Consider the following 26,167-nt stretch of genomic DNA (forward strand, 5'->3'; position numbering starts at 1 on the left):
TCTAAAAGAATTCTGATGTACTACAAAACGTTTTCACTGCTTAAAAAAGAATGGTTTAACTTCATTTCACGCAAAAGGAGAATTCCAAGAGCACATAATGTTACCTAATTTTCATAAAAAGCTAGCTACATCATGTAACAGTTACATGAATGTTCCTTTGCTACAAGCCTGAAGCAAAGGAATTGCCACTGCTGTTTCACCTAAATCAGAAATGCTTCCATTAAAATAATTTAAAGAAAATGGTTACTATGGTTCTAACATTTTCACTTCTCCACAAACTCTTACACACACACACACACACTGTTTTTTATGTGAATTCCTGGTGGCATTATAATGACAATTTATAGTAGTTTCAAGTTTCTCTTCTTAAGTTACACCAGAAGAAGACTCCATCAATCTTTTCTCCTATAAACAGGGAAGTATGTTGCCTTTCAGAAGTTTCCTTCCCAAATCAGTTTTATTGGTAACAGACAAATCAGTCAAAAGCTACTGCCCAGAAATGAAGTTAGTAATGATGGCAGCATGGGTGATGTGTAGAGCAATAATAAAAAGAGCATCTCTCAATATCCATTCCAAACAGCAACTGTTGAAAAATGCCACACTGAAGCTTTCTGATGCACAAATGTGAAAGCCAGTAATCTATATATATTCTTACCAGCTCTTTCAGATTTTTCTTTCTGTTCTTTTAATTCCTCGCCTTTTGTAGTCATTTGTTTGATTCGAGCACGCAGTTGGGCAATTTCCTCCTCCTTCATTTCCAATGTTTCATGCATTTGCCGCTTTGTCTCCGCAATTACCATGCCCTATGGAAAAGGCCCTTGTGATAAAAAGCTAGCAAATAAATAAGACATAAACCTGAAACAATTTCAAGCCAGGGCACAATCCTTGTCAGGAATAAAATGTAGCCTGTTATTACAAGACCAGAGATCATGGGATTTTTCTATGTCAGAAAACAGAAACTACTAACAAAAAGAAGGTAAGAATAGGGATTATTTTTAAGAGTATCCAAAATTTGTCTAGTGGTGAAAAGAACTCCAGCAAGCCTAGACTATGCAAAAACTTCCTCCTCTAGTACAGCCACTTTCCTTTGAAACATGTATTCTGTTAACAAACCAAAACTAAAAGCATTGTAGAGTCTGTACTTCTCTTTTGAAAATACACCATACAATGTTAGTCATGCCACTTATGACACCACCAGAAGATACTCCAGATAACAAGACAGTGATTAAAAAAAACTTGTAAGGAGCTAAAAACTGAGAAACTCCTAATTGTCTATCAAAAGTACAGTTACTTTACTGGTTATTTTTAAATTAATTTAATTATATCTCATCTTCATTTGTATTTGGGGTTTTTTTTGTTTTAGAGTTGTCATCAAGGAGTGTATTCACTTCTTGTATATCTGCTTCATTCTAAATAATATCCTGTGGCAGTATTAAGTATAACCTAACAGACATATATCTTATGGTATATATACAATAAAATTCTTAAGTAGCTTAAATTACTTGTTTATTAAAACATAGATGAAACCATCAGACCATTAAAACCAGCTTCTAATACCAGGAGCCAAGTATTTTGTGTTTTAAACAATCTTCCTCAAAACCTACAGATTTGTTTACCTTGTCTTGTTCTAGCTGTTCAATCAAATTCTTTGCATCACGTAGCTGCGTAATCAGTTTAGTCTTCTCAGCCATGTGAAGGTCCTAAAAAAAGATCCCAACCACAAGTTGGTTGACAAATAGCTTAGCTTTGGCTCTTACCCTGCACTATGCCTTGGAGGAAGAACACAGAACACAATCGAGGGAAACTGAAGTGAGCAGTTTTAATTTACTTTCATGTCTCCCAGAGGTAGGCTGCCTTATGGCTTCTGTAATAATTCAGAGATCTGAAGGCTTTGTTAGAGACTCCACACATGGAGGTCTGAGTTGCTAAAGAAAAACAAGAAATATGTCTAAGATTTCTGCTCTGTTAACTGCATCTGGGATTACAAGAGGATCTCAGCAATCCAACATAAATGACTGTTACTAGCCGTTCTGTAGAAGATATTATTAAAATACTCAAGTCTTTCAGAGCTTTTTCAAACCAGGCTAGTGCTCAGAGATGAAGACAGAGATGGAAATCTGATCTCTGTAACTAAAGTTAAGTTCAGCTATATTTAGCACATTTTCAGGTTTCACTACTATTAGCCACCTTACTTATGCCCCACACTCAGCATTAATGGTCTTAAAAGGAAAATTGAGCAAAGTGTTAACTTACTAGCTTTGGGATTACACTTATGTTCACTGTATTTTGATCTCCACTGTTTTGCCTTCCTTTTCTTTCTGTTGATTTACATAATTATTGCCTCATTCACTATGTCTTAAAGATTTAGCTCTACTCCACTTTCTTCTGTCTTCTGTGCTAAGACAGTCTTTTTCTCACCCAAATTTCTCACAACAACTTATTTCTGATACCAATCTGATGGTTATTTATACAGTAAGGTTTCATACCCTAATTCACCACTCTAGAATAATTGCTGAGTGTATTAATTCCAAGTGGGTTTTGTACCTTTTTCTCCAAAAAAATAGAGGGACAATTTGTTTCATGGTCTGCCTATTAATAAATTTTGGAAATACTGGAGTTTTTAACTTTAGTTTCATGGTTGCCCATAAAGCTAAGAGCATTTTCCATACCTTCATTTTCTCCAGTTCCTGAAGCCTCTCTTCCAGCTGTTCTTGAAGTGCCTCTTTCTCGTTGGTTAATTGGGCACAGGACTCCTTATGTGACCGAATAGTCTCCTTACAACGTTGCAGCAAATTCTCCTGGCGCTTCACCCTCTGATTAAGAGTTTCCAGAGTTTTAACAGAATCTTCATTACCCTCTACAAGACAGCACACCAACATTACCATATGCATGCCATTCCCAAAATGCAGATCTGTATTCATCATTCACAATGAAATGGACTCATAGGTCACTAAAAAAAGTTGCACAAAGTCTGCAAAACTTCCAAGTTCCTACTGCAAGTGCCAGAAACATTCAACACATACACAGGCTAGTAAACACAGTCTTTCACACCAAGGTAGCTTACAAAACCCCAGTTACTTTATCAGATTCAAAACAAAGCTATTAATCAACTAGGTTTTTTATGTAATTAAAAAGTCATCATGATTTCTAAAGCTGCCTACTGCTACTAACAGAATATGCACAAGTAGGAAAAAATGTGAAGCAAAGCAAATCACACCTCTCAAGTGCCACACACACAGAGATTCTTGCTTTCTCAAGGCTGGGTATGACATTTGTTCTAAAATATCCAGGTTGGCAATACTACATTCAGCAGGATAAAGGTTATACTTAGTGTCTTTCTGAGTTTTACTCATAGAATCATAGAATGCTTTGGGTTGGAAGGGATCTTAAAGATCATCTAGTTCCAAATCTCTGCCATGGGCTGGGACACCTCACAACAGAACAAGTTGCTCAGGGCTCAATCCAGCCTGGCCTTTAACATTCACAGGATCGGGCAGCCACAACTTCTCTGGGCAACCTGTTCCAGTGTCTCCCCACTCTCACAGTAAAGAATTTTCTCTAATGTCTATAATTTAAATCTATTCCATTTCAGTTTGAATCACTGTCTAACTAGCACATTTGGTAGTATTTTACTGTGTGCTCCTGCTCTGATGCTCTGGAGGCTGCTAGAGTATTTGGCATTGTACTGGATTTGCATGGCCAAGCTTCAGTAGCGGAAGGGGAGCTACAGGGTGGTTTCTGCAAGGAGCTGCCAGAAGCTTTCTTCATGTCTGGCAGAGCCAACCCCTGGCAAAACTCCAAAGACAGATTTGATGCTGGTCAAGGCTGGACCAATTAGAAATGGGGGTAATGCCTCTGTGATAAAAAATTTAAGAAGAAAAAAATGTTATTGTGTAGTTGTAATTGTGGCCAAAGAAAAGTAGAGTGAGAACATGTGAGGGAATCAACTTTGCAGACATGCAGGTCCATGGAGAAGAATGAGGTGCTCCAGGCACTGGAGCTGGGATTCCCCTGCAGGCTGTGGTGATAACCATGGTGAAGCAGCTGTACCCCTGCAGCCTGTGGAGGACCAAGGGGAAGCAGAGATCCACCTGCAGCCCATGGAAGAGCCTGTGCCAGAGCAGGTGGATGCCTGAAAGGAGGCTGTGACCCCATGATAGTCCCATGGAGAGAAAAGCCCACTCTGGAGCAGCCTGTCCTTGAAGAACTGCACCCCATGGAGGACTGACCCACACTGCAGCAGTTTGGGGAGGACTGTTGCCTCTGGGATGGGCTCACATTGCAGCACTGCACAGGGACCTGCTGCCCATGAGATGGACTCATGCTGGAGAAGTTAATGGAGAATATCTCCAGTGGGAGGGACCCCATGGTGGAGCAGGGGAAGGACTCCTCTCCCTGAGCAGTGGATGAAACCACAAGTGATGAACTGACCATAAATCCCCATTCCCTGTCGCACTGCCCCTCTGGGAAAGGAGGTAGAGCTAGGTAGGAGAGAAGGGTGGGGGGAAGATGTTTTTAAGGTTTTATTTTACTTCTCATTATCCTACTCTGATTTTATTAGTAATAAATTAACTTCATATCTCTAATTCAACCTTGTTTCGGTTGTGACAGTGTTTAGAGAGCGATCTCTTCCAGGCTTTATCTCAATTCATGAACCCTTCTTTAAATTTTCTGTCCTCTGTCCAGCTGTAGAGGAGAGTGAGAGAGCCACTTTGGTGGATGCCTGGCACACTACAGTCCAGAGGCAGACTCATGCACAGAAAACATCTTGAATCACAATTTTTCATTATTGTCTAAGCTGTACAAAAACCATGGCATTAGATAAGAACATCTCTCGCCTAACATTTTGTATCATCCCTTCAATATAAAGACTATAGCAGATGCTGAACAAATACAATTTCAAGATGTATGTTTACCTCTGTCTTAACCCTACCTTTTATGAAGGGTACCAATGAAAGACACTTTTATTATATATCAGCATTATAATGTCCCTTGCTCAGTAATCAAATATATATACAACACTGAGAATCCCATTAATTTAAACAGCCTCTGGATGTGTGGAACACTTAGGTTATTCAATAGCAGAAATATCAAAATTGATCTTTGTTTTTACCTTTTTTCTGATAAAACAAGATAAAAAAATCCCAAATTCACAAACAAAAAGATAGAGACTGGCAACTAATCTGGTCTCTGAACTCCTGGAATAGGTCCTCACTGATGGGGGACAGAATCTCTTAACTGAGTTTGGATAGTAAGAACACCTACCAACAAAACAATAATTACAGTGTTATTATCAATATTGACAAAGGAAAGACATACAGGATCTGAATTCTTATGAAAATTTAGTTTCTTAAAAGGGTTATCCTTTGTCCTCTAGCCGTCAGATGGTTTCAAAAACAGTTGTCTTCTTCTAGAAAATATATCCTTACTATGATATGGTCAGCCCTAAATATTGTTACTGCATCATAAAGAACAGCAGGTATATTCCCCAAAATGTAAGGTCTCCTGAAAAAGCCACAATACCTACCATTGGTTCCTGGTTCCACAATATTTTCTGCACTGGCTTCTTTCGTTGGACTTTGAACTTGTGGTTCTGATTGGACATTTTGATCAGGCAATTCAGTGCTTATCTGACCATTCTGTAATCTCTGTTTCAGCAATGACACCTAAACAAAACAGTTATTTTTGTTAAAAAAACTCCAAGGATTCTAAGCAGGTAATTTTTTAGTCTTCAAAACTAGAAAGAGTTAAATTAATTTTGATACTAGCAAGTAGAAAAAGGAAAAAATCTGTCTGAAACTTTTTATTATTTTTTTTTAAGTCAAAATTATGCTTCCAATTAACAAAAATAAAGTAACTATGGGTAGAGAAACAAAGACCAATTAAACAAAATACATTAATTTGGCTAAAGCAATTTCAGGTCCGGCATCTGCTAATGTTGATATCTTGATATCAAAAACATCACAAAGATATTTACGTGCAAATCAGTCAATCATATTTAAGACGAGTGAGATTTTTATAGAAGTATCCTGTACCACAAAGACACAATTTCTAGAAAATCCTAAATTCACAAGAAGCTTTACAACTTCAGAGCAATTATAATAAAACATAGATATGCATTATATATAGCTAAAAAGAAAAAGTAGGAAGAGCAGTTTTAAACAACATCTCCTGGGTAAACTATCATACCTGAGTTTGCAGGACACTAATAAGTTGATCTTTTTCTTCTAGGGAAGCATCAAATTCCTCTTGGAGATGTTTCTTAGCTTGTTGATCCATCTGAAGCTCCTGATAATATAAACACATCTCAAATGAATACTGAAATGTGAACTAAAAAGACTTAAAAACATATTACAAAATAATATCTAAAATATCTCTTTCATAGTTGGGATCCCAAACTACAACAGTAAAGTGTACATTTTTTTTTTACTATACAACATTCCACACAATATAATAAGAGCATCCAATAATATAAAATACCAGAATTAAAACGGCATCAGTCTAGATTTGATGCAAAATTATCGAGGATTCCTTTTCCTAAAAGTTTGTACAGGGATCAATTCAAGCCTGCTCCTGAAAAACTGTCTTCCATGTACACACTTCTCCTGGAAGCTGAAGACTGCACTTTGGTAGAGTCTTCATTTAGCTACAAAATTAAGTCAACATAAAGAGCAGAAATGCAAAATTCATTATGCTCATTCTATATGCCACCATTCTAAAACGACAAATGCCATGTGTAAGAGAGGAAAATTGGTCTTTTTCTTCTACAAATATGTCTCAAATGAGAAAGGCAGAGAATGCCAAATAATTTAAATATGTAGCTTTACTTGATACTTACATGCATTTGTTTGGCTGAACATTCTTAGAAACTTGTAGATATTAGGATATATATGATATATCCTAAATTCATTAGTAGGATCAACGGAGGTTTTTAACATACTTCCTGAAGGAGGTTTCTTCTAATTACTTCCTATGCTTTTAAAGTTTAAACATTTAAATTTCTTTAAAGAATTATCATTCTAATAGAAAATAAATGTATTTAAATTAATTCACATCTAACTGCTTACTGAGAGAACCAGAACCACACATATATCATGCATGCACTGCAAATATTTTCAGAAACTTTTTAATATTTTTTATTAATATATGTATTTCATCTATACATATCTTCCCCAGGATTTACCCCAGGGAAAGAATGCTTCTATGACTGTTATTCTGTAAAGATCACTTGTATAAAAGCAATCACCACCCATAAACATGAGTTCCATTAGCCAGGCAAAGACAGAGGACTACAGAAAGAAAAAGTAAGATGAAAAAGCAAATGAGACAAAACAGAGCCCTGGATGCTTCATGCACTGCTTTCTTCCAGCTCTAAATGTTGTTTTTATGCTGTCTTGCTGCCTATCCCTTACCTCAAACAGTGAAGGCCCTGCCACAGATGAGACTGATACCAGTTTTGGAAACCACAGCTGTATGAGCTGAGCCCGCCCAGCCATGCACAGGCAGAACAGTGAGGGAAAGCATCACTGCAAAAACCATTCCTCTCTTCCCAACTATATCCACTTCTTAACACTGCATTGCCTCATGTTCTCAGCAATTACTGATCACACTTCTGTCCTGTGCTTCTGAGCTTTAAAAGCAATTTCCTTGAAACAAAGCAAAGCAGGCTAGTGTGAGAACAAGTGTCAAAGAGATTTATTGAAACCAACACAAAAATAGTCCTCTTTGGATCTCAGAGTCCCTCAGGATCCTTTTCTGAGAAGGAGAACACTGAAGACTGAGTTAAGACTGCTTTTGAGGAATTATTCCTAACAGGAGAAAACTAAGGTAAGCAAAAACACATTGATTTCTAGGGACTGTGTCACACTGTCAATTTAGCCTCAAAGGAGGATTAGTTTACCCTTACATGGCGCTCTTAGAATAAACTTGCCTGATTCAATATATTTATGTGGAAAATGGACTGTATGATGAATAAAAGGATTATTAAAATTAATTTCTGATAACAAATTACTATATCAATGTACTACCTTGGACCATTTTAGCTTCCACAATGGAAACTTACCATTTTATTTGTAATTTTTCCTTTGTTGTCTGTTTTAGCTAATGCTGCAATACCTTGGCTTCCAAAAGATCAGAAAAACTCTTTTTGAAGTGTATCAATTTATGAAAAACAATTTCAGTATTAGATTTGAAGGAATCTTTAAATTTACAAGATTGGCAAGAATGAAATTAAATTCTATATGAAATATATATACACAAATGTATAAATATATGTATAACTTCTCTACATACATAAATCACAAAAACTATGATAGAAGTGAAAAATAAAATGCATGTGTCCAACCTTTTGTCATCCGCCAAAGATTTAACTCTGTTCCACATATGCCTGACTTTAACAAGTAGTAATAAACTGGAAAACTGATCCTACAGGAGCATGCAGATACCTAATACAGAATAACCTTTTTCATTTGACCTCGTAGTGATCTGGAAAACGCACAACCTTGGCAAGCCAATTCTGACAGTAATGCAATGGATTTTTCTCTCCTGTGTACTGACAGTTTAGCTTAGGACATGGTGATGCTCCAGACACAAGCTACAGCTCAGATGAGCACAGTACTCGCAGCACTGACTGATCTGCTGCTCTCAGCTGCTGGGGCAGAAACAGCACAGATGTGAACCAATTTGCTATCCCATGAGTACACACAATTCACAGCATGGTTACCTGAATTGCTCCCTGGATTGCTGAAGAGTGTCCAGCTATTTTCCAGTGACATTCCTTGAAATGACTGGCTGCCTGACTAGTCACAGGGATCAGTGTGTCACCCACAAGTCACCTCCTTGTGGGTGAGCTTGAGCCTCGAGTACACACATGACAGACACTCACAGTCACCATCCCTCGTTATGAAGGGGACAGGTCCTGTTCCCTGTCTGTGAGTCTGCCTTCAGGCAAAGGTGGGACCTCACCATAGTCTAATGGCTCCTACAACCTCCATGCCAGTGCTGCTGCCCTGCATGGCCCATGCCAGAAGTAAATGTGCAGTCATAAGACAAAGTCTGTGACTTTGGGCTAAACAGTACCCAGCTCTCCAATGGTACCCAGGTCTCTAGCAATGCAAGAGCACAGAGGCCTTTGCATGCCCATCTGGACACCTGGTCGACACCTGGTTGACACCTTGCACTACCTCCTGAGGCAATAAAATGGCTTCAGCTTCACAGTGTGCTCCACCAGGGTTTGACAATATGGCGTTTTTGAACATGCCCTTTTAATCTGTTCTGCCTGATCATCTATACACGTTTTTTAAGTCCATTGTGTTGGTTATCAATACCAAACACACTAGAACTTCTCCTTTTAATTTCACTATAACCTAAGGAGGTAAGTCATAACACAACCTACTTGATTTTATGATTGAAACTAAAATCCATAAAACAATGTAAGTATTACAACCAGGATAAAGACGATTTTTTTAAAAATTATCCTAATTTTTTTTTTTATGGTCACTGAAATCCTTATGAAAATGTGCCTATTACTTGTGTTTGCCTGAATTAGTATTCATCAGTAATCAAAAAGCAACAAATTGCACAGGGACATCTACGGCTGGGCCCAAAAATACTGCAAGAACCACACATGCTTCTACCTATTTCATAATGAACAAGAGAAGTAGTTCAGTTGGTGATGCATTGCTCTGTCTTAAGAGTATAGCAGTAAACTGCTGAATGGGAAGCAAGGCAGAAGAGTAACTCCATATAAACAAAAAACCAAAAGCAGTAAAATACCCAGCTCTGTAACAGAAAATATTTTGTGAACAAAAAAGTCAAAAGCTAGGCAGAAAAAGATCCTATGTAGGTGTGATATAAAGAAAACATGCAATCAATAAAGGAAATTACCTCTCTCAGCTCTCCAATTCTGCGAAGTGCTTTATCCTGGCTTTGACTCAGAATGCTCTTAAGAAAAAAGGTAGAATAAAGATCAGGTGTATTAAATGTAATTTTGAAATGGATAAACAAATTCAAAAACTTCACAGATGTAATGATTTGTTTCTCTCTCAAGTCACACTTAATCTGCAAGTATTGTCATAAACTGCCAACTGTGGGTTGGCAATTTAACAGTCTATCACCTGAAGTCAGCTGATGCAACAAAAAAGGCTGGAGTACAATACTTCACAGCTATGTTGACAAATTAATTATACCTTGGCTCCCTCAGAAACCCCAGCTAAGAAATCATCTTCTGTTACATATACACAACACACTGAAAACTAAATCTGTATCGTCACTACACATTTTAGGATTCAAAAAAGCATGCAGGTAAGAGAGGACGAAAATTAATGCTCACCTGTAGTTTCTTCTTTTCCCGCTGGATAACTTGATAAGCAGACACTAGCTAAAATACACAAATCAGATATAAAAATGATAATACATCTGTGTATAGCCACCAAAATAATTTCCTTAGTTGCATCACTACCTGCATTCTCAAACTCTTCGCTCCACTTGAGAACACTCTTTTGATAGAAATATACTTAAATTTTCTTAATGTTTTCTTTTTCTATCTATAAAATATCTCCAATATGTAAAAAAATACAAGCCTACATGACAAAACAATGATGCTACTCAGCATTCATACACAGTTTTCCCTTCCCTGATATGGCATGCCACATACAGTCCTTCAACACAGGGGGTCAATACCAAGAGTGTCAGAAAGTTACATCCCAGACAGCTACCCCACAGGGGTGACCACCTGTAAGAGTACATGTCCCAGGGAGATAAAGCAAAAATAATTTTACAAAGAGCATGCATTAAAAAATACATTTCTAAATTTAACAAAAAAAGGTGTAATGTTCTCATCCCATATGCTTTGCATATATATCCAGCAAAGACAGATTGAAAGTGGACAGTATTTAATTTCTCATTGTAAGCTAACGAAAGGAGTAACTGCCCAACTTAGTTTACTTAAATATTTGATTACAACTGCCAAGATTATGTTGAAGTAGAATAATGGCACTCAGAATTAGAACATTCTATTCTCAAATTGATGAGAAATTTAAGAAAAACAAATGTAGAACACTGAAACCAGAAATCAGTAAGTCAAAATATATCTTCAAATTCTTACTTAAAACAAACTAAACATTTTCAGAATTCAAAATTACTTTTAATTTCAAAGTCATATTTATTTTGCCCGTACAAGAAAATCAAAGCTGTTATGGGTGGTTTCCTCTACCATATTTTTGAGTTGCTAACTTTGCATTCTATTTTAAGAGGAAAAAAATATTTCTGCTTTAATTACTCATTATACATTGAAACAAGTTTCTTCCAAGCTCCAGATAACAATTATTTTCAATTGAACCAAAGAAACCCACAAAACCAGGAAAAAAATCCAAGCCATTTTGACAGAGAAAGGTAGGACTTGGCGGACAGATTACAATAAATAAAATAAAATAAAATAAATAAATAAAAAAAACCCCCCCAAACAACCAGAGAAGCACTAAAACAAACCCACAAACTGAAGGATTTTCATGTAAGTAACTACTATTTACGTAAATTTAAAAAAAACACATTTTACACTAGCTGGAAGTGAAGGAAAAATTACTGTAAGACAACTGCTTTTTCAGGCATATGCTGAATACTGCAGTCACTGTATACATATTTTAGATTCCAGGGATTTCAACAAAAGTCTGCACAGGAATTTTTGTATTTGAGGGCAGCAAACATTAAAAGAACTGTGAAAAACAGTATAAACGTCCAGTTTTAAATACAACACATTCACACTTCAAAAAACAATTTAAAAACCCAAACAAAACCACAAAACTAATTAAAAAACCCAATACCAAAACACCACCACCAGTTAGACAGCTTTACTTTCCCCAATAATTTGGAAAATGAGTAGTGAAACTACTTATATAACTGGTTTTAAATAAAATACAAAAAAATAAGATGCTTGAAGTAATTCCTCCCAGGGATACCTGGAAATTAGGAAGAATACAACTTGTTTATTGAAAGAAAAATGCTTGCCTATTGCACATGGACAGAATATACACTGTGCATTTCAAGAACAAGTTGCAGGGAAAAAAATTAATTTTCTGTCACAGGAGAACAAGTCATGCTCATCTGTGTCGTGAACACTACCCCCTGCTAGATGCTTTCAGCTGAAATCTTAATAGGCCTGCTCTGTGTGAGTAACCATTAATTAACCTCTACTGCTGACATAGGGATATTATTTACAAACAAGAGAAAAAAAGATTTCTATGTTTTATTACCAGAAAAACAGTTGACCTATCTAGGTCAAAAATAGAACAGTTTCATTTTCCCATGTTAGTTTTAAGTTGAAACATTTGCTCCAAATAGGAAAACAAAAAGATTGTTCACTGCTGCAGAATCTCTTAGCCTAATCTCTTTCCCCTTTCTGCCTAACTACACCAGTCACATTGCCTACCTCTGAGTATTTTCCCCTATAGTTGCCCAAACTGCGCTCCATTCTACGCAGACGCTGCAGCAACTGCTCTTTGCTGAAGTTATCCATATTTCCCGGAGGCTCTTCTGTTTCACTTTCAACGTCAGAAGGTGAATCAAAGGTGGGACTGAAGGCTTCCAAGTCTAGTCGATTCAGTGAGTCTCTTGAAGAACTTCGTACTAAGGATTCTTTAGAAGAAGAGCGAAATAGGGTCTCTTTTACTGGGCTTCTAAACAAAGACTCCATGGAGGGAACTCGAAGTTGAAGCCTCTGGGCAAAAGACTGACTGTCACTTTGCTGCAAAAATTCAAAGAAAGTAATTATTTATTTATAGAAAGTAAGTATTTCTTGCCTGCTTTTAGGCAGGCAGACACACTAAAGTCCAGGAAAGATACCTGACCTGTGCAAAGAAACTAGTGTTACCTAACATGTGCATGACACCAAATAGCTGCCACTACCTTAGACGAATTATCTCTTGTGCAGAAAAATCAAGCATACAACTACCAGATGTGTGCAATTTCAGATAACAACTAAATCTAATAAACTACAGCTCTGATTTAAAATTTTAGAAGAATGCATTTCTGAGTAAACCCTCTAAAAAGTGAAGGATGTAATATACACAGTTATTTACTACTGTCTCAAACTTGAAAAGTATAACTGATTCAGTTCTTGATGTATGACACAGAAGATTGTATTTATCTCACAGACACAGATACCTTCTTATGATGAAGGGAACAAATTAATAGTACAAATCCTTTATGATAGTTGGTTCTAGCAAGCCATCTTGAACAGTCCTTTTATTGTTTTTATTTTAAATGGCTTTATGATTTTTACATGAAACAAAATTATTAATTTATGCAGCTATAGTACTTACTTCATTCTATACCAAAAGATTCTGTGCTGTGGTAACCTATACTGCTTATGCTACAGAAGTGATGTGAAAGCATTACTGCATGATGTTGCCTCTACAATCAAATGTTGGGAGGAACATGCCAGAAGACACTGCTAATCCCATTTCAGCAAGCTAAATGTTTCCCTGAGCCATATTTAAAAAAAAAAAAAAAATTACCTACATCATTATCACTAGTGACAATATTTTTAGCCTATCAGTTATTTTCTGTCAGCTAGAAGGTACCTTTCATGCAATAGGCCCTCTACCTTTTAAAGTGAGTTTAATGCTCTGTATCCTACGATGGCTGTGCAGCAAGATGCATCTCAATGCTGGCAGTCTGCTAGACAGTCCTTAGGGAAAAAAAAGCTCCACACATCAGTGACAATACTTAATACCAGCTAATGGGATTACACACAAACAAAATATCTGAGCATCCTGACAGGCAACTACTTATCATTCCTGCTTCAGCATGAAGATATATACTGGGCACTTAAACCAATTTAACACAAAGACAACGCAGCAGTGAAGGAGGAAACAAATCCCCTCATGCCCTCCACATACCTGTGGAGAGACAGATTCACTTCCATTGTTTTCTGTGGATCCAGGAAGTGGTTGTTTATTCAAGTTCTACAGGAGGTAAAAACAACCATTAGAAGAAATAGAGCACAAGGAGTGTAATTCAATGATTGCTAGAAACAGCATCTGTGCTTTTTTCTTTGACTGTGTTTTTAGTATTTTCTTTAGAAAGCTTATTAAAATGTCTTCATGCAAACAAGCTAGTTTGTTAAATTCAAAACAGACTGCTGCAATATGCAGAACTACAAAGCAGCTATGTGTGCATGGATTAGTATGAAATATCTGCAAATACGGACATCTCCAATTAAGTAATTCATAATGATTATTTATATAACATTTAGACAAAGTTGATTTAGATTGATTTAGAACAAATCAAAGACACACCAAGAAGACAAAATTATACCAGGAAAAATCTAACTGATGACTAGTATTTACAGCCATTATGAGTATGGCTGTAACACTATCTTTTTCTGTTTTGGTAGACTGCGGGGGCAGAAACTACCTGGAAAAGAAGTGCTGGTAACAAACTGCTTAAAACTCCAACAAGCATGGGAAGAAAATTAGATTTTCAGAAAATACATCTTACACAAAACTTTTGCATTCCCGAAGAAAGGAAAATGAAATACACACACATTAAAAAAACTTCACCCAAAACAATAAAACCAATACAACAAAAAACAATAGTCTTGAGTTATTTGGTGTGTTTGGTTTGGGTTTTGGGGATTTTTTTTTACATTTGTTTGGTTTTTTCTTTTACAGAGTTTAGAGATTTCTGTTTCTAGCCTGTCTATCCTGCTTTTCCTGTGTCCTGTGTTCAGGTGTTTTCTAATCCAGTCCTAATTTTCAAGAAGGATGACCCTGGAAACTACAAGTCTCTTAGTCTCACTTCATTGACTGGAAAAATTATGGAGATGATTTTCTGGGAATTATAGAAAAACAGCTGCAAGACAGAGCAATCCTTGGTCACAACCAGTAATGAGTTCATGAGGGGACACTCCTGCTTGCCAAATCTGATTTCCTTTCATTACAAGGTCACCCACTGAGCTGACCAAGGGAAGCCACTTGTAATCTTTCTGGATTTCAGTAAAGCTTTTGATAATGTCTCTCACAGGATCCTTCTAGACAAAATTTTCAGCATACAGTGGATAAATACATCATGCAGTGCGTGAGCAGCTGGCTCATAGGTCGGGCTTAAAGGGTTACAGTGAATGGAGTGACACCAAACTGGTGTCCTGTCACTAATGGGGTTCCACAGGACTCCATCCTCGGCCCTGTGCTCCTCATCTTCATAAATTACTTGAATGCCAGACCTGAAGGTATGCTAAGTTTGACAATGATACTAAATTATTGTTGACTCTTTTGAAGGCAGAGAGGCCCTGGAAGAGGGGGCCTCAGCAAACTGGAGGCCTGAGTAATCAGCAAGCATAGGAAGTTCAACAAAGACAAGTGCCAAATTCTGCACCTGGGATGAGGCAACCCTGGATTGTATGGACATAGTGGGGAACAAGACACTGGAGAGCAGCACCATGGAAAGGGACCTGGGGGTCCTGGTCGACAGAAAGTTGAATGTGAGTCAGCAGTGCTTGCACAGCCAGGAGGGCCACCCATGTCCTGGGGTGCATCAGGCACAGCATTGCCAGCTGGACAAGGGAGGGGACTGTCCCCTCTGCTCTGCACTGGTGCAGCCTCACCTTGAGTGCTGGGGGCAGCTTTGGGTGCCACAGTATAAGAAAGATACAAAACTATTAGAGAGCATCCAAGGAAGGGCTACAAAGATGATGAAGGGCCTTGAGGCGAAGCTGTACAAGGAGCAGTTGAGGTCACTGGGCTTGTTCATCCTGGAGGAGACAGAGGGGAGACCTGATAGCAGTTTACATCTTCCTCATGAGTGGATGTGGAGGGGCAGGAGCTGTAGTGACCAGTGACAGGACCTGAGGGAATGGCATGAAGTTATGTCAGGGAAGATTATGTCGGATATTAGAATAAGGTTCTTTACCCAGAGGGTGGTTGGGCACTGGAACAGGCTTCCATATAAGTGATCACAGCACCAAGCCTGTCTTAGTTCAAGAAGTGATTGGACAACACTGTCAGAAATATGGTGTGATTCATCGGGCTGTGCTGTGCAGGGACAGGAGTAGGACTTGGGTCAATCCTGTGGGTCCCTTTCAACTCATAGATATTCTATGATTCTAATTTACACAAATCCAGATGGTTTTTTGCTGTATAAATCCAGTCCAACTAAATTAGCAGAATATGCTAGAAACCATCTTGGACATGGATTTTTTCCAGAGAAGTGAAACATTGAGGCATATCAAACAAAAGATGGGTATATTCACCTAAGAGCAGTGTAATTCTAACTTTTAATCAAGCTCTATCCTGACAGTTATATGCAAGCTGCAAATCTAAGGTGTACATAGAACTGAAATCTCAATCATAGTCACCCTTGTATATATATCTCCTACATGATCACACACACAGCTTCTACTCTGGATATGCCAATAAGCATACCTAAACATTTATGTGGCAGAGGAATGATTTACTGTAAAAAGGCTACAAAAAGATCTGACATGGGGCAAATTTGAGGTAGTACAGAAATACCATAGAACAAAGAGAAATCCAGATAGTTAAGAAAACCAGAGAACTGAGCAGTTACCCATATACAGACAAAACAAAATGAGCCATACAAGAAGTCTGGATTTGTAAGCTGTGCTTCATGTGGCTTGAACAAAATCTGCATTCTGCTTCAGAACTCTGTACTCTGGCAGTATAGGATTTGTTCCTAGTGGATTAACAGTTTTTACAGGTTTTTAACTAAATCACTTCTACACTGCATTCCTGGCTCCATTACTCATTCTTGTTTTTCCTCATAATGGGAAAAGTTAATAATAAGATAAACCAAATCAAAAATTAGCTCCTGCTTTATAATTTACAAAGCACCTGCTGTGCTACTATAGGACTGACAACAGAGGAAGACAAACACTTTACCAAGACTTCACAAAAGGATTGAGTGGGTATTGCAATGCGCTGCACTGAGAGGTGGTGGTGTTTCCATCTTTGGAAGTACTTAAGAAAAGACTGGATGTGGCACTTAGTGCCATGGTCTAGTTGGAAAGATGCTATTAGATCATAGGTTGGGCTCGATGATCTCAGAGGTCTTTTCCATCCTACTTAATTCTGTGATAATGGGACTTAAAAATTAAACACACACACTTTTTTCAAAAATCATGTATTCTAATACAAATAAAAAAGAGTTAAAGGAAACTATGGAGGGTTTGCACACGTAATTTATAAGAATAATTTAATATTTAACATCTATTTTAAAACACATTAAGTCAATTTATTACATTTAGCAAGGTTTTAATGAATATAAAATGCGTGGATGCTGTTCCTTTCTGTGAAGATGCTTAAAAGCTGCCATTTAAGGACCCATAAACATCCTTAAAAATGTAATTTCAAAACTAAACTAGTGCTGCCACTTCTAAAAGTTTCCTACTCAAGGCATCTTTGTATACAATCTATAGGAACAAAAGAAGAACCTGTATTTGGGGTTACACTTTCTATTGACATAAATAATAAAAGGGATACACCAGTAATCCTTCATATAAAAAATGGACCACCATAGGCTGCTTCAAGTCTATGTTGTTGTGCTCTAGGGCAAAGGATTGCATTTGGGTATCCACACACTGAATGGTAAGCATGAATGGAAGTTGCTATATATAAGTATAGATCCAAGAGGCTTTGAAAAGCTTAAAAGCCCTTGCCTTTCATAAGCCTGAAGAGAGCTTTCGGCAAAATTAGCAAAATCACAGAGCACAAGCAGCCATTCTGAAAGTCTTAAAACCAGCAGTTACATCAGGGTTTCTGGAGACATTTGGAAGTTTTTCCTCCACAAACTCATAGAACATAGTATCTGTATCTCTTTCCAAAGACAACTATACTTACAATCTCTAACAAAAACGTTGCTTTTTATTCTGAATATGTATAAATCAGAGCTCAGTTTCAACTGGAGCACATTAGAGTGTTCCAGTAACATTTGTGCCACCTTACTTCCCTATTTCTGAAATGCAAAATCATACTTATTTCTCATAGGTATAAATAGATTAGCAAGCTTGAGAAGTGAAAGGTTAAATGTCTGTATTTAAAAACATTTTACTGCTTTTAATAGTAATACTTCCTCAAGTATTCCAAAACTGAGCAATTTATGAAGGGAGAAAGGAAGGAGAGCTTAATACTTGTTTTCTTCCCTTATTTTCCTTTATCTTTTTCTTTCAAAAAAAACCCATGCCCAATAATATTTTAAACTGTTTCTTCATGCAATAAAACTTTTGCAGTTTACTTATGAAAGAGTTTATACTAACTTCTTCTATGCCAAAAAAAATCCACAGTTACAGTCACTTCTCTATGCTGTTCACTCTCAGATCACGTATACAGTTAAAATAGTGTTCTGTTTTAGCAGAATTAATATACATTTATGTGTGTTGGTGAAACTTTCCTCTCCTGTATTTTTAGCGTACCTAGGTTTTGTAAAGATATATAATGTGGGTGATTCTTTAATATATATTTTTTAAACCAGTCATCCTATTCTCTATAAACTTTCCTATCATTTTCTCCCCCTCTCAGTTCTTATTGTGAGTACTGCTCTAGAATTTTCAAAAAGTTCAGAATACAAAAGGAGTTTTACAAGTAACTTATTATGAATACACACTGGTAACACATTAACAATAACTGTTATATTACAATTATTAGCATGTATGCAGTCTTACATATAAATACGTGACCCAGTAAATATGCCACTAAAGTACATACTGAAAGATTATATAAAGACAACATTGGAGCATTCACACAAACAGGTTATTTGAAATTATTTTTTTTCAAGATAATCCTGTTGTGTAGTGGAACTAAAAAAGCTTATTTAAATTTGCAGTGAATCTTTAAGCAACAATTCCTGGACCTGGAATATTGTCAGAATACACTTTCCAGGGACCACAATTTTAGTCACTGTTTCTGTCCAATCTTGCTTAGCCTAAGAGAGACAAGTCCAACACAATATGGTGTGCTGTGTTATGTCCTGCTTATTAAATTTTGATCCTGTTACAGCTTCCAGTGACTGGTTATTTTAAACCATGAGCAGGAAAAGAACACTTATGTAGTAATCATGAAGTATCATGATGAGCTGGGATTCTAAAAATTACTGTACTTTAAATCACATATGGACTCAGGAATGCCATGCCTCCAAAGCATGTGAAAATGCCATTCCTGTCCTGTGCCAATAGCTAGAATACAGCTTTGTGTGCGCATGTATCAGAAAGCAGAAGTCTGACTTCCTCCCTATGCCTGCTTCTTTTTCTTCACTTCTTGCCTCTTCTCACTGAGCTTCTTCACTTATATATGGTGAAGACAACGCTTTCAGGCAAAGAAACATACATTTTAAGTAAAATCTAATTATTAAAAAAACATTATTCATTCTCACAATAATAACTGCCAGGTTATAAACTCAATGTAGATAAATTTATGTATCTATGTGAAATAATTATTTCCTGCTACCATTAGTAGTAAATGACATGCTGCATTTCACTGTATACAGCAAACAGCATATAAATTTTACACATAACCAATCCCAATATTAATTCTATCCACTTCTCTTGAAATACATACAGACATACATAAATATGAAGAGGAAATTTCTATGCAACACTCATACAAACTTGTGCAACAGTTATTTAAATTTGTGTATTGTTACGTGTATAAGAGAAAATATGTTAATTTTCTTAATGTTACAATAAATTCACATCATACAGCATACCAGCCAGGAGCTATCAGGTGGGTCCTCTGTGAAATTTAGTGCAGGGTTAGCAACAAGGTAGTTAAGACAAAGGTCTTTGTGAGAACAAGCCACAAGCAACTAAATTTGCCTTCTAGTACATTACTCTCCTCCACCTGCTAAAGGCATCACTAAGAGGCGTGGGGAGGACTCACCACACCGTCAGTCTGTGGCTTAGGTTGTTTGGTGGGATCCAAAGCAAAGATAGTATACTCAGAGAGAAAAGCAGGTTCTGCTATCATCCCGGCTAACAGCTGTTATTCAATGCAAAAAAGGAGGAAAATGAAAATAAATCAAGCAACGAAGAACATTGCAAAATTTTACTCCATTTTTCCATGCTATTAAAAACATAACAAAACAATACAGCAGTTTATGAGACAACAGATACTGATAAAGGGAGGATATAACCAGAAAATATGCACTACATAATTTCAGAACAGCCAAAATACAGTTTTGATCATTTAGAACTAAAGAAGCATGCTATTTAAAAGATCTTAGTTTAGCCCAAGATAAAAACTATGTTTCAGGTATTGTTATTGTAATTTTTTTAAACTTCTGTGGATGAGCTGTCTTCATATACCACTGAGCCCTATTTGCTTTCAGTTATTTATGAACAACTCACTATTCTAAAAATTCTATCAGTATTTCAGCTATATATAATATAAAATGCTTGCTTTTAACTATTCGCAATCTAGTGCTTTTATACACTAGAATTCTGTCTACATTTTAAAAAATTCCTTACAATTTTTTTAAACTTCTAGCAGATTATTTTGTAAAAATACCATAAATTGAATTTAACTATTTTATCAAGACAGTTTCTAGGAAGTGATATAAATTCCTAGAAGTGAAAACATGAAGCAGAGAGACTGGAATTTGAATTCAGATTGGATATATACATGTAATGTAATGCAATCTAGTGCATTTAGGATGCTGTAAGAAAAAGATTTCTCTCATGATTATATTCACATATCTAAGCTCATGGTTCAATTACCTCACATCTTGAGATTTCAGAATTGCACTGATTGCTGACTGAACCAAAACACTACATAAAACAAAATTCTTCTGAAATAAGGAGACAAAACCCTCTGAAGTTACTCAGTACTTTTAGGAATCAAATACTAATATAAGGAGTTTAATTTACATTTTTTTTGACGATTACATTGATTCCAGTAGCAGATTAATGACATAAATTCGAATTGAGAGAAAATATTTTCACAGGTAAGATCTGAAAGGCTACACGACTTTAAATTTATGCTCACCAAACCCTTTCAGAAAATGTAAGGAGTAGTAAATGTTCAGTGAGAGCCATATACCTCAGATTTGCCAATAACTAGTTACATCCAACAAACTCAGTTGAAACTTCTTACTTTTAAGTTACTATGAAGATGAGCTGCTAATAAAAAAGATGGTCACATGCTCTCAATCTTCTTCACTCCCCCGGAGCCTTAAGACACTTGCCCTGTACATTCACCGTGGTAGCAACCACATATCAAATTTGTCTTCCTCCTCTCTCAGCCTGTTAGAAGCATAATTCTTAAGAGTAAGCTGTGCAAAAGCTCTATAAATATATACATATATATATGTGTACATGTGTGTGTGTATATATAAATAGATATGTGTATGTATGTATATGTGTAATAGATATAGATATATATAGATATATGTTTGGGGTTAGGTGTCCTTCCTTTAGTCCTGGCTCACCTATGGAATTTTTACCCACTAGTTTCAGGGAAAACCTGACTGCTGGTACTTAGTGGGTGCTTGAGAAACAGAAAGAGTTTGGCTTGGCCCAGGGAGGAAGGAGAGGAGGGAAAAAAGGGAGGGCAGGGACAGCTTGTCTGGTTTCTTCAGCTTCAGAGGAGGACACTTTGCTGGGAGCTGTTGCTGCGGAGAGAAGGGAATTTTCCCATCACCCAGACAGAGCTGCTGCTTCTTCTCCTTCTTCCCTCTTTGTTGGTGGCCTCGCACCCCCTGTCCTGCCGGGACGTGCGGCAGCGCCAGGCACCGCCGCGGAGCTGCTGATCCACCTCAGCCACCGGCCCAGGATCTCAGCTCATCCCTGTTGTTCCAGCCGACTGTTCCTCGGAGCCCTGCAGGAGCACCGGGACTGACTGCCTGAGGGGTTTGTGAAAACAAAGCCTCTCCTCCATCCTTTCCAGTCTCGGCCAAGAAGGCTGTCACGGGGTCCGTGTTTTGTTGTTAATGCTGTAGTTATATTTGTCTGTGTGCTTCGTTATACATACTAGTAAAGAGAGTTATTCCTATCCCCAGATCTCTGCCTGAGAGCCCTTGATTTCAAAATTATAATAATTCAGAGGGAGGGGGTTTACATTCTCATTCCAAGGGAGACTCCTGCCCTCCCTAGCAGACACCTGTCTTCTAAACCAAGGCAATATATATAGATATACAGGTGTGTAAAATCCACCTACATTTTTTTCCCTCCTCTGAGCTTTCGGACAAGACAAAAATAAGGAAACTGAAAGAACTGACAAGTGATAATGGTTCCAGAAAATCTTCATCAGGTCTTGATGATCATAGAAGTTCTTGCTCCTCTTGAACGCGCTTATACGAATAAAATTAAAGGTATATACTCTGTATACACAAGTGTGCAAACATACAGCAGCAATACTACAAGCAAGCCTGATGGCCTCATGAATTAGAAGCATGTAAATTCACAAATAAAATGATGCAATTTTTTAAGGTAAAAATTGTTTTGCATGTTTGGAGAAGACCAGTTAAAAAGATGAAAACACAGTTTGCAAAGCACTGATAAATGGATTAGGCAAATATAATTAACAAAAAGATTATGAACATATTCATGTAACATTATTTTCAGCTTAATTAAATCACTTTTAATGATATGACCATCAAGAACTTCAGGAACCACAGACAATTTAAATTATCTCTTCACAGTAATAGACTGCTAGTGCTCAAAATATTAAGTTGCGACATTTCACCACAGCATTGCTTTATTTAATCGTAATTGCGTTATTTAGTACACTAGAAGCTTGCATTAAAAATAATTCCTATTTGATCTCTAACAAGCTTTTCCCCTCCAAAAAAAGACAGTCTGTCTGTTTGGTCAGCATCTGTGAATTGTTAGATTTTCAGTCATCCCTGGAAGTCCATGACCATGTTAGTGTAGCCAAGTTAAGGAGGCTCAGACATAAATTCAAAAATTTACAAATTCATTCTTTCACAAAATGTTAATTATAAACCCCAAAACATACAGGTAAGATGACAGAACTTTAAGCAATGGCACAAGTCTCTTTTAAAAATTCACTCAAACTACCTGGTAGACTGATAGGGATATGCAACCCTGTTTTAACACAGTAAGAAGATCCAAACTATCCACTGCCTAAAATATGCCAATCCATATTACAGTTATGATTCTGAGAAAAAGGAAATTGATGCAGTACTGCTTGTGTTTGCAGACATAACTGCAGTGTCTCCATCATAACTAAAAGTTTACCCTAACAGTAAAATGCAATTAAAAATTCTGTTTAGTTTCACTGATGTTGATCATCATGCCAGAACATGTCTAAGTCATCTCAGTTTTGCCCTTCTTGCTTGAGTAAAGACAAGCACAGAAGGGAAGGAGCTCTATTTTCCTCAGTTTTCAAAGACAGGTTGTCCTCGGGAGAATTGGCCCCCTGAACTAGTAGAAAGACAGAGAATAGCCCCTCTGCAATCCAGAAGGAAACAGTGACCTGCTGAGCCACTTAAAATGTTCACAAACCAGTGGGACCAGATGGGATCCATCCTAGGGTGATGACCAAGCTGGAAGAAGAGCTCCCTAAGCCATTCTCCCTCATTTATTATCAATCTTGGCTTACTGAGGAGGTCCCAGATGACTGAAAACTGGCCAATGTAATGCCCATCCATCAGAAGGACCTAAAGGAGGATCCAGGGAACAAAAGGCCTGTCAGTCTGACCTTGGTGCCCAGCAAGATTATGACCAGTTCATCTTGAGTACAATCACACAACACCTACAAGGTGACCAAGGGATCAGACTCAGCCAGCATGGATTTAGGATGGGCTAAACCTAACCAACATGATCTCCTCTTACGACCAGGTGACCCACCTGGTGGATGCAGGGAAGGCTGTAGATGTTGTGTACCTGGACTTAGAAAAGCCTTCAACACTGTCTCCTATGGAATAATCTTGGAAAATCTGGCAGCCCATGGATTGGACAGGTGCACTGTTCACTGGGTTAAGAACTGGCTGGATGTCTGGGCCCAGAGAGTGGTGGTCAATGGTGCTGCATCCAGTTGGTGGCCGGTCACCAATGGTGTCTCCCAGGGATCTGTGTATGGGTCCAGTCCTGTTTAAGATCTTTACGGGTGATCTGGGTGACAGGATTGAGTCTACCATTAGCAAATTTGCATTCACACCAAATTGGTTGTGAATACCAATCTGCTGGAGGGTAGGAGAGCTCTGCAGAGGGATCTGGACAGGCTGGATTAAATGGCTGAATCCAACAGTATGGGGTTTAACAAGACAAGTGCCAGGTCCTGCACTTTGGCCACAACAACTCCCTGCAGCATTACAGGTTGAGTCCAGAGTGGCTGGACAGAGGCCAGGTAGAAAGGGACCCTGGGGGTACTGACTGATGGCAGACTGAACATGAGCCATCATGTGTGCCCATGTGGCCAAGGCCAATGGCATCCTGGCCTGTATCAGGAACAGTGAGGCCAGCAGAAAAAGAAAAGTGGTTCTTCCCCTGAACTCAGCACTGGTGAGGCCACACCTTGAGAGCTGTGTCCAGTTCTGGGCCCCTCAGTTTAGGAAGGATGTTGAGATGCTGGAGCATGTCCAGAGAAGGGCAACAAGGCTGGTGAAGGGTCTGGAACACAAGTCCTATGAGGAGCAGCTGAAGGAGCTGGGGTTGTTCAGCCTGGAGAAAAGGAGAGTCAGGGGAGACCTTATCACTGTCTACAACTGCCTCAAACAAAGTTGTAACTAGGTGGGGGTTGGTCTTTTCTCACAGGAAACAAGCGACAGCCTTAAGCTGCACCAGAGAAGGTTTAGGAGGACATTAGGAAGAAGCTCTTCACAGAAGGAGTGATTGGGCATTGGAATGGGCTGCCCTGGGAGGTGGTGGAGTCACCATCCCTGGAGGTGCTTAAGAAAAACTAGATGTGGAACTTAGTGCCATGTCTAGTTGACAAGGTGGTGTTAGGTCATAGGTTGGACTTCATGATCTCAAAGGTCTTTTCCAACCTAATTGAGTCTGTGATTCTGTGAGCTAACCTTACAAGTAAAGAAGGCACAACAATATTGAGGCAGAACAGTGACCTCTTTATCAATATGAAATTTCACAACATTTCCTCTTCAGTAGCCAAGACAAGAGTTTCACACTTCAAATAGTTACCAAAGACAGAATATACTCAGTCATGGTCCAAGAGTGGTATTTCTTTGAACTGGCTGCATTTGCCCATCATCCTTCACCCTCCAATGTTAGGTGACCAACAATGAAAATATTTAAGGACTTGCATTACAGCATTTTTGTTACCCTGTGTGTTTATTTGGTACAGCCTGTTTTTTAAGTAGTGGGGGAGGGCCACAGAAGTAGCTTCTGTGAGAAACAGCTAGAAGCTTCCACCATGTGAAACAGAGCCAACCTCTGATGGGTCTGAAGATGGACATGCTGCAGGCCCAATTAAAGAAGTTGGTAACGCCTCTGTGATGACATATTTAAGAAGAAAATCAAAACAGAGCATGGGCAGACTTTTCCAGAGATGGCAAGGTGCTGCTGCCAGGGCCATCCCAGCACAGCCCATGGTGGTGTGCCACCGTGGCTGCCACCATTTCGGTGCGGCCCACAGAGCCTTGCCTGCCTGGCCACCACTAGCCAGCCACATTGCAGGCAGAAGAGCAGGGGTGGTGGCAGCAGCTTCTCCTTCTCACCGCCCTGCATAAGGAGAGGTCTTAAATAGCACCAGCACCCTGGTGGCTGCCATTGTATGTTTGCCCTGGACGGTGCCAAAAATATGGTGAGCAACTACCCAGTGTGAAACCTAGACGAGATCAATCTCCCAGTGCTGCAGTATCCTGCAAAAATCTTTGAACTGGTAGAATTTATTAGCAGTGTAGGACTATGGACCTCTGGACTATGACCTATTGACAACAATTTTTCTTCTAGTCAGAGAAGAGGAAGTGAGAACATGTGAAGGAAAACAACATGGCGGCACCAAGGTCAATAAAAAAGAAGTAGAGGAAGTGCTTCAAGCATTGGAGCTGAAGTTCCTTCGCATGCTATGGTGAGGACTATGGTGAAGCTGGCTGCCCTCCTGCAGCCCCTGAGGTCCACAGAAAACACAGAGATACAAACACAGCCCGTGAGAGAAGTACTCACACTGGAGCAAGTGAATGCCAGAGAAAGCTGTGATCCAGTAGGAGACCCAAATGGAGAGAGAGGGCCCTTGCTTCCAAA

General features: G+C 38.3%; 1 protein-coding gene across 5 annotated transcripts in view; it reads right to left on the bottom strand.

Moving 5' to 3' along the window:
- The window catches only part of GOLGA4 (golgin A4), a 71,797-nt gene that overhangs the window by 32,359 nt on the left and 13,271 nt on the right, over positions 1-26,167 (bottom strand). For 4 of the 5 annotated variants that reach the window (XR_001519537.3, XM_015618261.3, XM_015618262.3 and 1 more), the window contains exons 3-12: positions 19,887-19,985; positions 13,896-13,961; positions 12,425-12,739; positions 10,331-10,378; positions 9,886-9,942; positions 6,190-6,288; positions 5,528-5,666; positions 2,670-2,857; positions 1,617-1,700; positions 656-803 (exon numbers count right to left, since the gene is read on the bottom strand). Coding sequence is in view for 4 of the 5 variants with exons in the window: in XM_015618261.3 (XP_015473747.1) it covers positions 656-803; positions 1,617-1,700; positions 2,670-2,857; positions 5,528-5,666; positions 6,190-6,288; positions 9,886-9,942; positions 10,331-10,378; positions 12,425-12,739; positions 13,896-13,961; positions 19,887-19,985 (1,243 nt within the window). In the remaining variant the exon portion in view is untranslated. The remainder of the gene's footprint in view (positions 1-655; positions 804-1,616; positions 1,701-2,669; positions 2,858-5,527; positions 5,667-6,189; positions 6,289-9,885; positions 9,943-10,330; positions 10,379-12,424; positions 12,740-13,895; positions 13,962-19,886; positions 19,986-26,167) is intronic. The other variant, XM_015618264.3, reaches the window with a different exon arrangement.

This window comes from Parus major, chromosome 2 (genome assembly GCF_001522545.3).
Source record: "Parus major isolate Abel chromosome 2, Parus_major1.1, whole genome shotgun sequence".
Lineage (NCBI taxonomy): Eukaryota > Metazoa > Chordata > Aves > Passeriformes > Paridae > Parus > Parus major.